The sequence below is a fragment of the Uloborus diversus genome, chromosome 5 (assembly GCF_026930045.1).
Source record: "Uloborus diversus isolate 005 chromosome 5, Udiv.v.3.1, whole genome shotgun sequence".
Lineage (NCBI taxonomy): Eukaryota > Metazoa > Arthropoda > Arachnida > Araneae > Uloboridae > Uloborus > Uloborus diversus.
Window position 1 is genome coordinate 92,505,093 of NC_072735.1, and position 14,913 is coordinate 92,520,005.

General features: G+C 33.1%; 1 protein-coding gene across 2 annotated transcripts in view; it reads left to right on the forward strand.

The window, feature by feature from the left end:
- The window catches only part of LOC129222671 (cholinephosphotransferase 1-like), a 35,045-nt gene that overhangs the window by 9,215 nt on the left and 10,917 nt on the right, over positions 1-14,913 (forward strand). For both annotated transcript variants that reach the window (XM_054857202.1, XM_054857204.1), the window contains exons 6-8: positions 8,620-8,704; positions 9,554-9,694; positions 13,002-13,151. In XM_054857202.1, coding sequence (XP_054713177.1) covers positions 8,620-8,704; positions 9,554-9,694; positions 13,002-13,151 — 376 coding nt within the window. The remainder of the gene's footprint in view (positions 1-8,619; positions 8,705-9,553; positions 9,695-13,001; positions 13,152-14,913) is intronic.

Consider the following 14,913-nt stretch of genomic DNA (forward strand, 5'->3'; position numbering starts at 1 on the left):
ATAATCTCTTGGTTCAAAAAATATATTTAGAGCAAAATTTAAATGGGTTGTCTCAGGTGGGAAGTAATATTTATTTTTAGTGCTTATCTTGTGTTGTGGTCTGAGCATTAGCTTGTTCTTCCAGTACGAAGAGTCAGTTTGCTTTGTGTTTCTGTTCACAGTGAAGTTGGACTATTTCTTGCACATATAGTTTTTTAACTTAAAATGTAAATGCCTTAAAAATGTAAATAGTAATTTCTTTTATTAAAAAACCGCAGAAAATTAAATTCTCTTCCTTGTGCTTGGAAAGAGCAGACAGAAATAGATACAATATTAGCCCACGGTGCCTTGTGGAAAAGGATGAATTTAAAGCATTTTGTTCTGTTTGTACATTATCTTTCCAATATTGATAATCAAGGATTTTCATGGGTATTGTCTCATTCTGATGCAACCGAGACATAAGAATTGGGACAAGTAGCTTGAAAAAATCAAACTGCGTTAAATTCCATGTTCTTCTTCTTCTACAGAAAACAAATAGGTTATGATGAAGAAATACAAACCTTTTGCTCCAAATTCACTTCAAGATAAAATTTCAAAGGCCGAGGTTTAGCTGCCGTTAAAAATAATTATTCATTTGCATCTTTGATTTATCTGTAATTTACAGGGATATTTTTGATGATTCTGAGATAGCAAAAAGTATCAAATTATCTGATAAAAGTTAAGCACATAATAAATTTTGGAGTTGCACCCTACTTTAGATCCCTCTTTAGCATCTTGAAAAATATCCTTAATAGGATATTTTTTTATCATTCTTTGTAATACACTTTGATGAAAAAACAACAAGGCAAGTAAAGAAGCCATTGGACCTATATTTATCCTACTGGTATATATATTTCTACTTCATAATGTGTCTCTTTGTTCAAGAATAAAATATTAAATACATTCTATTGTATTTTTCAAGGTTGAATTGGAAACATTTAATCATCCACTACGAAAAACAAAATTATAAATTACATTTAAATTTAAAAAAAAAACTTGAAGTTTGTTATCCTAAAAATTTATCAAAAGTGTGTCCTAAAATATTTGAAATTACCACTCTGACCCCTGAATTTGTATTGTATTACTCTGCATTATCCGGCATGCCGCAAAATTCATGGGTCACCAGATTTTCAATAACACCTGCCTGGTCCTTTCCGGCATGCCGGAAAAATGGAGGTTAAGAAAAAAAATATTGTAAAAAATGTGTGTTGAATTTAAAAATGAATATAAGTTCTATAAATATCTTATTAGTATTTATAAACAGTTTAATTTTGTGGAAATATTTACCAACATTGGCATCTGCTATTTTAACAAGAAAAATATTGTTTAATAACAAATAAATTTATGAAAATTAAATTAAAACTAAGTAAGCAAACATTTAAGCAATAAGTGACAACCCCTAAACAAGTGCTAAAGAATTTATCATAGCTTTTCAATAAATAAAAATTAAATTTATCTCGCTAAAAGAAACCTATTATAATTTATTTAAAAGAAAATGAACAAATCACACTGACGGTGATTGCTTCTGAATTGATTACTTTATTGTTATATAATTAAATTCATCAATGACCTACCATAAATAACAAGCACATATTTTATGCAATACATTTTCTTTTTTTTATGAAAGAAGGTTACTTTCGTGATTTATTTTTTTCCTAACAGTGGTTTGCTTTCTGATTGGAAATGAATGGGGAAATTTACTTTTTTATTGAAAAAATCCCCTCAAATTATGCGGCCTGCCAGAAAATTCGAATTTGCCGGCATGCTGATCAACCTCGCTTTTTTCTCGTATGCTGGATAATGCGGGGTAATACAGTATGAGAACTCATCTCAGACACTTCTTTCGAATTTTATGCGAATTTTCTTCTAAATTGGGAAAATCTGGCTAAATACACATTAAAACAAGTTTCGAAGACTTCAAGGCTCTCTCACTTCTGTTGTCCGAAATTAAGCCCTGAATATACTTAAGAATTTCCAAAAACGGAAATCTAATAATCAAAATGATTCAAAACCGCGTTTTTCCAATTGTTATTATTATTTTTTATATATATTTTTTAATCAACTAACTGCTTTGTTTGTTTATGTAAGTAAAGCTAGATATGTAGAAAGTAAGAGACCACAATTAAAATAGGATTTTAATAAAAGTTCACTGAGAGTCAATAACAGAAAATATTCAACTCCACAGTCTCCTTAGAAATATTTTAATTTGGATAATTATTTTCAAAACTTTTGAAATCACCAATGCACTTTAACTATAGTGATACCTCACTATTTTAAATGGATATTTTTGGGATTAATGATGTTTATTAAATTCTTTTAAAAATGATGCTCATTGAGAAACATAAGGTACAACTTTCAAGTTCAATTCCAAAATATTTTATTTTCAGATTGCAAAGTTGCAGATTGTTCAAGCATTCAAATTTGAGATTTACTTAACATATTTATTTAATTTTTCATTCAGTAGTAAATATTTTAACTCAGTATAAAGTAGCATTTTAGAAAAAATAAAATAAAAATAAATTGTGTAGGGATATTATAGACTTTTAAACCTGTTATTCTGCACTCCTTTCTAAAAATGTTCTTTTAAAAAATATCTAACAAGATTCCCCTTCTTTTACTTATTTTTTAAAAATATTATTATCATTTAAAAATATCTTGCAAACAGGGTTGGCTTTCTGCCAGCAGAAACTAGTTTTTGTCGTGCCAGTGGCAGAAACTAGTTACAACCAGTAAAAACCGGTAGAAACTGGCAAAAACTTTAAAATGTCTTTAATAACTCAAGTAATTAGTAAATGATATTTGTTTAAGTAAACTAAAAAATTAAACATAATTTCATCATTTAAAAAAATAAAATCCAATGCTAGTGCCCTTGATTTAGTTCAGAAAGGGAACTTTTCAATTGCAGAGGCTCGTAGTATTTGGATTAATTTAACAAAGGATAAAAAAATCATACGGGGGTGCTTAGGAAAGAGGAGTGACATACAGAATTAAACGGGCATTACTGATTGTAATTTGCTCACTCATATGCTTCCTCTAAATTGTGTGTGATTGAAATTATCATGTCACGTGCTTCAAGAAGAAAGTGCCAGAATTTTACTTGCCTAGAATTTTGTACCTAATGTCACAGCTTTGCAAAACAAATTGGCCCCATTTCTCAAAACTTATTTTTCTAGTCAAATTTTTACCACAACCCCAGTTACTACATGGTGGACCAGTTATACAATATATGAAAGTTTCACGAGCATTGCTTGCTCCTTGAAGCATTGTCTGCTAGCTCTTCTGTTTCAAGAATATTCTAAAGTTTCTCATTTGTGCGTATTAAATTGAGAACCTGTTTAGATTTTTGAAACCATCTTTTCAAAGATGCAATTGCAGAGTCCCAACAATGGAACATTTGATTTTGAATTGTGATAATTTTGTAATAAAATTACAGTGCTTTGGTTAACAATTGATTATTTTTTCGATGTATTTTCTGTTGTATATTAAAATTCCTTTTATGTGGACACTATTGGGACTAATTTTTTTTTCGTCCGCAATAGAGAGGTGTCCGCAGGACAGGGGTTTAACAATGTAATTTGCATTGCGACTGGGGAATTAAAAATTCTCCGCATAAGAGGGATGTCCGCCTTTGAGGGGTGTCCATTAGGAGGGGTTTTACTGTATATCAAGAATTAATTTTTCATTTTGTGAGTTTTTGCCAGTGTCTGCCGCAAATGTGGCAGAAAGTGGTTTTTGCCATGCCGGTTTTATTCGGTTTTTACTAGTGGTTTTAACCATCTCGGCAGAAACTTGCCAACCCTGCTTGCAAACAATATATTTTATAGTTACATTTCAAATTTCGGGAAATTTTTTTATGTAATCCCCATCTCCCCCACAAAAACAGGGTTACAGGTCTGAGAGAAATAGCCTGTTCATGGAAATAAACATGTAATTCTGGGATATACAGTTGGCTCTCTGTTTAATAATGCTCTATCTAATGATTTTCTCTATTTAACGACTGCTTTTTACGGTCCCAAATGCTCCACTGTACTTTTACAAGCATTCTATTTAAGGACGCATTCTACACTGCCTAAAACAATTAGGGGAGCACATGGTTTTAACAAAATTACGCAAAGATGTATACTAATAAGTAACATAAAATGAATAATCCATAATTTAAAGGCTACCAGGAAACGAAAGAAGAAAACTTTATATGCAAATCAGTGTTCATGACTTAAAAAACCAGTAAAAGGACATAAGGCCAGAAATCGGGATGTTACTGAAACGTCTGTTTCATTGCCGTAAGTGTGAAATTCGATTGCGCAGTATTTTTTCTTGATCTAGGTTACTTGAAAATGTCTCAACAACGTGATTTACTGGAATCCATGACATGGTGTGTAATAGGCAGACTGGAATCCGGGCAAACATAACGTAGTGTCGCGGACATTGTTGGAGAACTTGGAAGTGTTGTAAGGCTGTGGAATAGATTCCAAGAGACAGGAAATGTTAGACGTTGACTAGGGCAAGGTCGGCTTCACGCCACTACTGCAACTGATGACCGGTATATACCGTTAACAGCCTGTTGAAACAGAGCAGAGACTGCTACGCTGCTGCAAAGACTTGCTCTTGGCAACAGGACGAAGGATGTCCAGCCAAACAGTACGTAATCGGCTTCATGAAGGGGGGGGGGAGGGTCTATGCACGTAAGTCAATAGTCGGCATTCCGTTGACCCTACGTCACCGTGTGGCTCAAAAAAGATGGGCTGCTGAACTTTGAGATTCAGAGCAACATGATTGGAGCCAAGTGCTGTTTACAGACGAGACCCAAATACGTCTGGAGTGGTGGTATGGAGGGACAGGGGCACTCAAAAAACCCCCGCATTCGTTCATAAAAGGTCACAATACAAACGGGCTGGTTGGATGATATGGGGTGGAGTCAGCATAGGCGGACGTATGGACCTGCATATTGATCGGAATGGCCCTTTGACAGTCCAAAGGTTTGCAGACGAGATACTCCGACCTGATGTCATCCTTATGTTGGAGCCATTGGAGATTCCTTTGCTTTCCAGGATGTTATTGCCTGACCGCATAGAGTTCTTCAGGTGGAGAAGATGCTTGAAGCCAAAACAGTACAGCGTATGAAAAGGTCAGCGTGCTCTCCTGACCTAAATCCAGTTGAGCATGTTTGGGACATGCTCGGATGAAGCACTGCTGCACGATCAAGGCCGCCTGTTACTGTTTGAGACGTGGAGATTCACTTCTTGAGGAGTGGAACAGTATTCCCCAAAGTCAGATCAATTATCTCATCGCATCCATGGCAAACAGGTGTGCAGCCGTCTTAGCTGTTTGAGGAGACCACACGCCCTATTAAAACTTATGCATCATGTCTAAACAGTACCTTTTTTCATCGTTAACATGTACTCAAATTGTTGCCCTAAATCATCTTTTCATGTTTTTTTTTGTATTTTCAAAGAATTAAAGCTTAATTCCAAATTTTTTTACATCTTTTTTCTGCATTGTGCATTGATACTGGTGTACTATCCATTGTATGCCAATACGTGGCTGTCTCACACGGTTTTTTGCTTGCTTCCCTAATTTTTTTGAGCAGTGTACTTAGGACGATTTTTTGTGGTTAAACAGAAAGTCAAATTATGTACAAACGTTATGTACATAAGCATACTGTGAATATACAAATATTTGAGTGATTGATCACAAATTATCAATTAATGGAATTCATGGGCATAACCAAAGGGGGGCAGGGAAGGCAATTGCCCCTCCCTAGAAGAGATACTTTGATTACCACGCTCTTTCCAAATGTCACTCAAGATAATTTAAAATTGCATGACCACTTTTTCTGTCTTCATCTGACCAAGAGTAGCAAACAATTTCCGAGGTTCGCAACAAGGGGGGGGGGGGGGGGTAAAAACCACCATCTTGTTGCTTGTACACTTGCTCTTCCCTATAAGGAATCCTGGCGATGCCCATGGTGTTATTTATGCTGATACTCGAAGGAAAGTAAAAATTATGCTTACTAAAAATTCTAGCAAGAAATTCTGCGGGAAAAAATTCTTTCACCTCCTTGGATCTGGGATAAATTTTGTCAAAACAGATGCTGAACACATTTTTAGTTTAAAAAAAATTGAATTTTTGCATAGTGCAAATGTAAGATGCAGCAGTATTACTGAGGGTGGATGACGGCAATTACTTTGAAATATAAATACTTACCTTCTGGATCTGTGTGTTATAGTTTGTCTGTCTTCCAGGAAAAAAGGGACGTGATTCCAGTTGGGAGCTTAACTGTCCTTATTTGCTGCTCAATTTCACTCCCAGTGATCTTGCTTGTTCCTTTGTTAGAAATAAAAATGCTGTGTGTGTGCAAGTGTTGGTGTGTTCACTGTTTTTTAATTAGAGAAATTTGCACTGCTAAATTTGATCATTTTAATTACTATTATTGATGTTTTGACTATTTGAAGTAATCAAATAGTTAAATCTTCAAACTGTAATTTTAGTTATTTTGATCTTTCCTTTATGTGCTTTAGTTGTTGCATTTTTCTTTAAAAACAATCATTAAAATAATATGCTTAATTAATATTTAAAATATAGGCTAACATGTTATTTTTTCTATGTACATTATTTCATTGTTATTATTATCTTCATGAATAGTTTATAAGTAGCATAAAATCGTATTTTTACGTTATTTGAAAGTAAAAGCAAGGGAAAAGTTAGTATTCTTAAGCTATATCGAAATTAAAAATCTTGCATAGCTTACAAACAGAAATAACATATAAAAGTTATTTACCAATACGTCCAATGCTTCTTAAAACTCTACTTTTGTGCCCATTGTATTTTATATAGAATATATTCACTAAAGAACAAATTTACATTTGAAAATTAAAAAGTAATCAGTACTCGGAGCAAAACAATCAAATTCTATATAATGTTGAAGGGATATATTTACTAGTAGAGTTTTATAAATAAGTTTCTTCTAGAGTTTGTGGAAATTTTTGAATAACCTTTAGCATTAACCCATGGCATTTTATTGGCAGTTTTAATGTAGGTTTTTCAGGATTTTATCAAATATTCCTAAAGTAATCCAAATTCCGATAATATATCCAAATATTTCACTTTTGCAAAAAAAAAAACCAAAAAAACTGTGCCTATGTTTCTGCTGTTATATGTAGTTAAAATGCGGTTTGCCGTATTGCAAAACAAAATCCTTGATAGTCAGTGGCACACACAGGAATTTTGCAAAAAGAGGGTTCAAGGTCAAAAACCTCATTCTCATATCATACCTCAGTTCGACATCAAACATTAACTTGCCTTTATCGATTCTCAAGAACGAAAAACGGTAAAAATTAACAATTGAAGAAATAATTAGCATTATTTAATGAAATATACTTACATGACTAACCAGAATGCAAAGTAATATGAGCTTTTCTTTTCTTATAATTAAATATGGATTCAAGTTCGTAGAATCTCTTTTTAATCTGTAATTACAAAACTAAAAATATGGTTATCACAGTGTTTATTTATATTAATCATTCTACTTCTGGCAATTTGTAATAGGAAAAGTGCACTATGTTTTCAAGAATCTTATAACATTAGAATTTTATTTTTTCAATTATTAGAACTGAAACTGTTACCTTTGTTTGAAATTATTCTTGTACAAAATACATAGAATCATAATCAATTGGTAAAAAAAAGCAAGAACTATGGGATTGGTCTGGGCCCCTGGACCCCTCCCTTGTGTGTGCCACTGTTGCTAGTATATCTACCAAAAAGCAAAAAAAAAAAAAAAAAAAAACTTTGGATAAGATAGTGAAGAAGTGATTTTTCTTGACCCAACAACTGTTACAGGAAAAATGAACCATGCTGAATAAGGAGAGTTAAAAGCTTTATTTATTTTGGTCTGGTGGATGATACAGATTATAAAGGTTAAAGATGCTAAAAAGAAGATAATTTGCTAGTTAGAGAATTTAAGTTTTTATCAATCATGAGGACAAAAAAAAAAAAATATATATATATATATAAAAAATAAATAAATAAAAAAAAAATAAATAAATAAAATTAATGTTTTTGTTTAGGAGATAATTAAATGTAAGAATTGTGGATAACATCCTTGCCCTCCCCCCCCCCCAACTTTGGGATTTTCCTTTTTTGATCATAGAACGAACTAAATTTTAACATTCCCCTCCCAAATTTGTTCCTGGCTATGCCATTGCACTTTAGTGCAAGAAATATAATGGTGATGGTCTTAATATACTGGATAGAAAGAGTTGAAGCTTGAGTGAGACAATTTTCAAATATCATTTATTTATTTCTTTTCCTTTTTAAAATTATGTAAAGTTTTATAATTGTGTGTTTTTATTACCTCATCAAAATTAAAATTCTGTGAAATGAAGTTTCTTCTCTTATCAAATTTTGAACTTATATCATGAAGACAAATTTCTTGCCAAGTAGAAAAGTAACAATTTAACCTTATGCTTATTGTGTCTTCATTGTTGACTAATGTAATTTTGAAGCATTCATATAAAAGAAAGGATAAAACTACATGATTTCCCAAAGCTTGTTTGTATTCTGTATTTACTTATAAATTTTCCTTAATATGTTTGTTTTATTTAGGATTGATGTGTCAGAAGCCCAGTTTTCTGTGATAACCATTCAGTTGTTAACTGCTTTTTATGGTCAATCCTTTTGGCGAAATCAGGTAATATATTTTAAAATGATAACTGATTTCTGTTTTTTCTCAATTAATTCATAAAGTATAGCTTAATAATTATAGTGCTAGCAATTAAATGTAAATATTTTTGAACTTTCTGAGTTTTTTCCTTCTCTTGTAATAATCTTTTTAAAAACTTTTGCTATTTACTCTGTGAAGGAGCTTAATATTGAATTTCTTTACCTGTCATTCTTTGTGTTTAAAATATTGATAATTTTTATTTAAACTTTTCATACTATATGTGAATAATTTTTAGAACCGCAAGGAATTTACTAGTGAAAGAATTCATTGTAATTTTGAAATTAAGACTAATCAAAAGAAAGAATGAAATTTTATTGAATTAAAAAGTATTTATAGCAAACACAATAACTGGTACACGTTGGAAAGAATTACTAAAGGAAAAACCTTTTATACCAAAAAGAGAGGCAGACCTAAATTAATGCTTTAACCAAGATTTAAGAGGTGTAAAAACCACAAAGATTTAAAAAAAAAAAAAATGGTGAACTAAATCTGGTTAAGGACTAAATTGGTACTCTGCTAAAGCAAACTTGAAGCATGAACTTTAGAGCATAAAATCGGTCAATAAAAGTCAGTGTTCTTCATCTTGGTCAGTATTGGTCATTTTTTTCAAAATTTAGTCAGTATTTTTTTTTTTTTTTTGAAAATATGCCGACATTTCATTTTGAGTAAAATATAGGCAGTGGTATATTTCCTATTTTCCTTACAGACTTTCTAAAATGCCAAAAAAGTGAGACATTGCCAATACTGCAACCTAATTTTACCACCCTGGTAAAGTTTATTATGATTATTTAATTTCTTAACTTTTGTATTTATTAGGTCTGCTTTGGATTGGAACTGAGACATCTTGTTGGTGCTTTAACTTTGATGTCATTGTTTGGAAATATAGTTTCTAATGTCAGATATGTTCTTGGAAACAAAACTCCTTTAGACAGCTTTGTTTCAATTCCCAGAAAAATGGTATGTTCTCATTTTAAGCATTTTAATAAAAATAGTAGTGTTTAAAGATAGATCTATGTACTTATAACCAGGGCTTAAATTTCTTGGGAGCCTCTATTCAATTCCGTTCATATTCCCATACATTAGATGGAATCCCAGTTATTCGTCAAGGCATTGAGAAGAAAGGGATGTGACTGTCAAAATTAAAAATTCGGAAGTAATCTCTCCTCTTCTTTGGGGCAAGATGTACAACTAGAAGCCCTGGTAGGTTCTGCTATACATAATGATTTGGAAAAAAAATCTGATAAGTCTACCTATGACCCAGGCCCACGCCAAGCCTTTTGGCTCCATCGTGCAAATGTCTTTTGAGCACCTTTATGCAGTGGCGTTTGGGGAAAATATAGTGGAGTGAATTTCTATAGGCAAATATAATGCGAGAACAAATACGTAATTTATTAAAAAAACAATTTTTATATGCTCAATTTTGGAATATAGTATACTGTTTTTCTTCATGCCTCGAAGTTATTTCAAGTTCAACTGCTCCTCTGATTTGCTAATGCGCTTTGGAAAAAAAAATATTTTAAATATCAAAGTTAAATGCTTCACAAAAATATCTCTTATCTGTAATTGATGGATAGTAACGAATCAAACTTTTACGCCTATCAAATCTGTACATCAGAGCCAGCCTGAGCTAAGTGCAAAAATTGCAATTCTCCGTTAATAAGCGCATTGTATGCAGAAGCCAATTCTGCATCAAGCCACGTTAATGTAATTCCTTTAAAAAAAATATCCTTAATTTTTTTTTGCCAGGGTAAAAAGAGCGTTTGTCTTATCCTTTGTTTGCAATAAAAGTTTTTCCTCTCTCGTATAAAATTACCATAATGTGACTTACATCCTCCTGGTTCTGAGGTACAGAAATTATGACAACAGAGTACTGATTTTATTTCTAAACTGAAGTACAATTATGTCAGAGGTGTCCACCTAGGGGGGTGAGGGGTCATGGCGCAGGGGATAGCCCCATTGAAATTTTTAGGAGAGGTATTTTTAAGGGTATCTTCCCTTTTGGGGGGAGAGCTCTTACTTTTAGGGGGTGTCTTCGCAATTTGTGGGGTGCACCTTTGTTCTTAGGGGGCGGGAACCCCTGATTATGTAAAGGGTATTCTAAGATTCTACCACAAAATCTGAAACTAATAACTCCAAAATACAGAATTGTAAAAGGGGTCCTTTTTTTAAAAAAAAAGAGTGAAGGAATAGAGTGATCGTCGTCATGTCCAGTGCCGGATAAGCGTTGATTTACGCTCTAGGTCAAACTTTAAATTTACAACCAAATGAAGGATAGGAAGATGGCATTTTTTTTTATTTTCTCCGATTATGTTCGAAAGAGTGGGGGGGATTCTTCCCCAGAATTTTTTTTTGAAATTGAACCTTTAGAAATGCAATTTTAGGCCATCTAAGGCAATTTTACTGGAAGTACTAGGATTCAGAGCTCGCACAGAAAATATTCGAAACTGAAGTTCTATACAAACGCATTTTGTTCATCTTTGATGATGTATAAGGAAAGGATGAGTTCAAGGATTCTCACCCCCCCATCAATATTAAAGCCTTAAAAACGAAGTATTTGTCAATATTTAGGGCTGTTGGGGGAGGGCGTAAAACTGGAGTCAGCTCCCGCAAATTTTTCGAATTTTGAAGTTCTAAAGCGTAACTTCAGAGTATCATTTTTGGTTGGGGGGGGGGGAGAAGATCGGTAACTCTGGCGCAGAAATTTTTCGGAATTGAAGAGTAAAAAACTGTAGGACATCTTTTATCACAGAACTGATAATGGATGGGGTTTAATCATTCTCCCCCAGAAAATTTTCCAAACTGAACATTTAAATATGCAATTGGAAACTATCTTTCATGACATCAGGAGAAGAGATGGGATTCGGTAACTCTCTTTCGTAAATGTTTCCAAGTTGAAGTCGGAAAAACAAAATTTTAAATGATTTTAATAATGTTGGAGGGTGCTCTCCGAGAAAAAATTCAAAAATTGAGTTCCTAAAAACGAAATCTTAGGCAATTTTTAATGAGATGGGAGCAGGGCTGAAGTCAGGGTCACCCCGTGAAAGTTTTGAACTTAGAGTAACAAATAATATACAAATGTGCTTACCAGATTTTTTTTATGTATGACAACATGAAGCAGTCTAATTACCACGAACAATAGTTTAAAATCACAGAAAGACATACTGCACAGATTCCAAAACAACATATTCTCCGCTAGAGCAGCAAATTCAAGAAATTCACCTTGTATGCTCTGTTCAACGTTAGGTACTATAGATATATCGAAATAGCATTCACGGCTCCACATTAGGAAGAAAAAAGCTAATGCATGCATTAATTAGCAAAACGTGCTTTCAGCCTAGTAAATTAATTTTGGCGCTTCTGAATAGTATGTTTAGACACAAAAGGTAATATTTATTCCTTTCAGATCAATAGCTAGACCGGTTGCTTGTCTCAATGAGCAGTATTATTTCATCGCCATCATTAGATAAAAGGAAAAGTTCGATTCAGTTTTTTGGTTTAGAGATCTTTTCTCCCATTTAGAGCATTTTTGATTGGTAGAGCTCAGCGCCTATTTGACTCTGGTGCCGTCGTGCGCTGCACGACTTTGCGCATAATGATGGTGCGACCCTGAACTTTAAATGTGTTCTACTCAAAACTAAACAGTCCACTTTATTGCCTCATGTATAATAAGTTCTGAAGACTACATTGCTGTACTAAGCTCAAAAGTCTTATCTGAATCTATTATAGGAATTGAGTTATTGTCTTGAGATGATTCTTTATAACATATTTTATAATATGCAATGTTTCATGGTCATTTGTGAATGCAAAATATTTATTACAAAATTCTGAAAAAAGAATGTGAATAAAGTTTTTCGAGGCATAAAACTTTGAAAAGCAGTTTAAGTCCAGCTGTAGGTGGTACTTATTGTGCCAAATATTTCTTTGGCCAAATACTTCTGCATGTTTTACTTGTACTTAGTACCATAATCTTAACTTCCTATGTGGGTTATCTACAAATGATGTCACTCTTTGAAGAAGGGATGGGATTCTTGAAATTATGACGCATTTTTTGATGTGCTTATGAAAAATAGCATGACATGTGCTGGGAGGGTAGGGCAGATACAGTGATGAGTGACACTATGTAACAAAGAGGAAGGGGGTGAAATATGTTGAAAAAAAAGTGTGACATTATTTTTGACAGAGCCTCTATGCTTAGATATTTTTTTAACTGTAGTAATGTGTTTTCAAAAGTTGAAGGACTGATTAATTTTTTAATTTTTTTCAGAGTCCTACAATTTGGAATCCAGTTGTGCCAGTATCTATTTTGACAGTATTTGCCTTGCATGCATTTAATGCAGGCGTGTTTCATTCAAGTCCTTGTGTATTTGTAATAGCTTTTGGTTTTGCATATGCCAAACTTTCAGTTAAACTAGTAGTAAGTACTGTAAATTATTAATATCTTAGGGGGGAGGGAATTCTTCTTATTGTTATTATTATTATTTTTTGTAATTTATGAAAAATTTTAGGTTAAAAAAAATAGATTTTAAAAGAAAAGGAAACCTTTGCATAGATTGTAAAAATCTGGATTTAGAGCAAGTAGATAATATCTAAAGAAGTATAATTGTATTGGGAACTATAACCAAAAGTGTATCCATTGGTTGAGATAGTAACCATTTATCAGTAGATAGATTTCGCATTTTCTTATACAGTGTGCTAATGTTCAGGGTTGATTGTGTTTCGGTATTTTACCGAATTTCCGGTATTTTCGGACGTATTTCCGGTATTTTTATGTCCCGAAATACCGGAATTATGTTTTTTTTTTTGTTATGCTTTTAACTCCCTACCTACGCAATTTTTTTAATTACATAATACTCATGAAATATACCTGCAAGAGCCTTAAGATGGACAAATGTCAAAATAATTTGTATAACACCAGCTCAAAAGTAACTTTGTAACCCATTAAAAATTTAATCAAATTAACACACAATATTTTGACTCAGAACTATTTAATACTATGGCAAAGGTGCGCTTAAGTAATAGGGGCCAAAGATTACCCCCCCCCCCCCCCGTTCTCGCTTTGAAACTTTCAGGTATTTTTTGATGAACTCACAATCACCCCTGTAATGTTGGTGTCTAAAGAGTATTCAATAGTCTTTTAAGTATGCTAGAATCTGAATGTACCTCTTATTTATTATTAGCTGAGCCTGACATGATTGCAGTGTACAACATGTTGAACATAGCCTAGTAATACATCACTGATGCAATCAAAATTCATTCTCTGGGGAAGGGGGATATGGTCATAGAAGTCCCTACATCTACAGAGTGCGGCAAAAATAACTCCCACATTTCAAATATGAATAAAAAGCAATTGAAAAATTCATTTATACTTTTAAACAACAATCTTTACCACTATCCTCCTGGATTTGATACCTCCAATCTTTACCAAGTTACATACTCTGAATCATTTCGTTTTGAAACTCCAAATGCCAATCTTCATATTCTGTGCATTTATGGTGAAGTTCTACATTACTTTGCCAGTCAATTCTGGTGATATTTGCTACTCTTTCTATACAAGTGGCAGTGGGTCTTGCAGTTTTCTCACCGTATGTTGATATGCTGCCTTCAAGTAGGTCCATCCGAGAAAGAAATTGCAAGGAATGAGATCGGGGTAATTTGCTGGCTATGGTATATCATCTCTTATAGAGAATATGTAATGAGCAGAAATTACTGTTTCATCCTCCCCTTCGAAAAAATATGAGCTGAAATCTACAACACCCCATAGAGTAATAAGTTAGTTTACGTCATGATATTTATCATGCAGTGAGGTCACAGAATCCTCATCTATATAATAGCCAATAATCGAGTAACGCTGACGTCATCAACAATGAAACTAACTCGGCAGGGCTGATTTATTTTGGCATGGCTGAACTGGATGGGGTAACTTAAACTGTTTTACTGCTATGACTCATTTTAGGAATATGAAGAAACATAAAAATAGTCAGCAAAGAACGCTATCTACCGGAGTTTAGGGTTAAAATTTCAACTATCAAAATATCACCAACCGGGCAATTTTTTCGTTCAAATGTAGAAGCAAATTTCACCCGCCATACCTTAAGGGGCGACTTTCTAGTTTTTTTCAATAACTAGAGAAGTTGATTTCAATGACAATAAAAGGAAGAATAATCAATAACCCATTC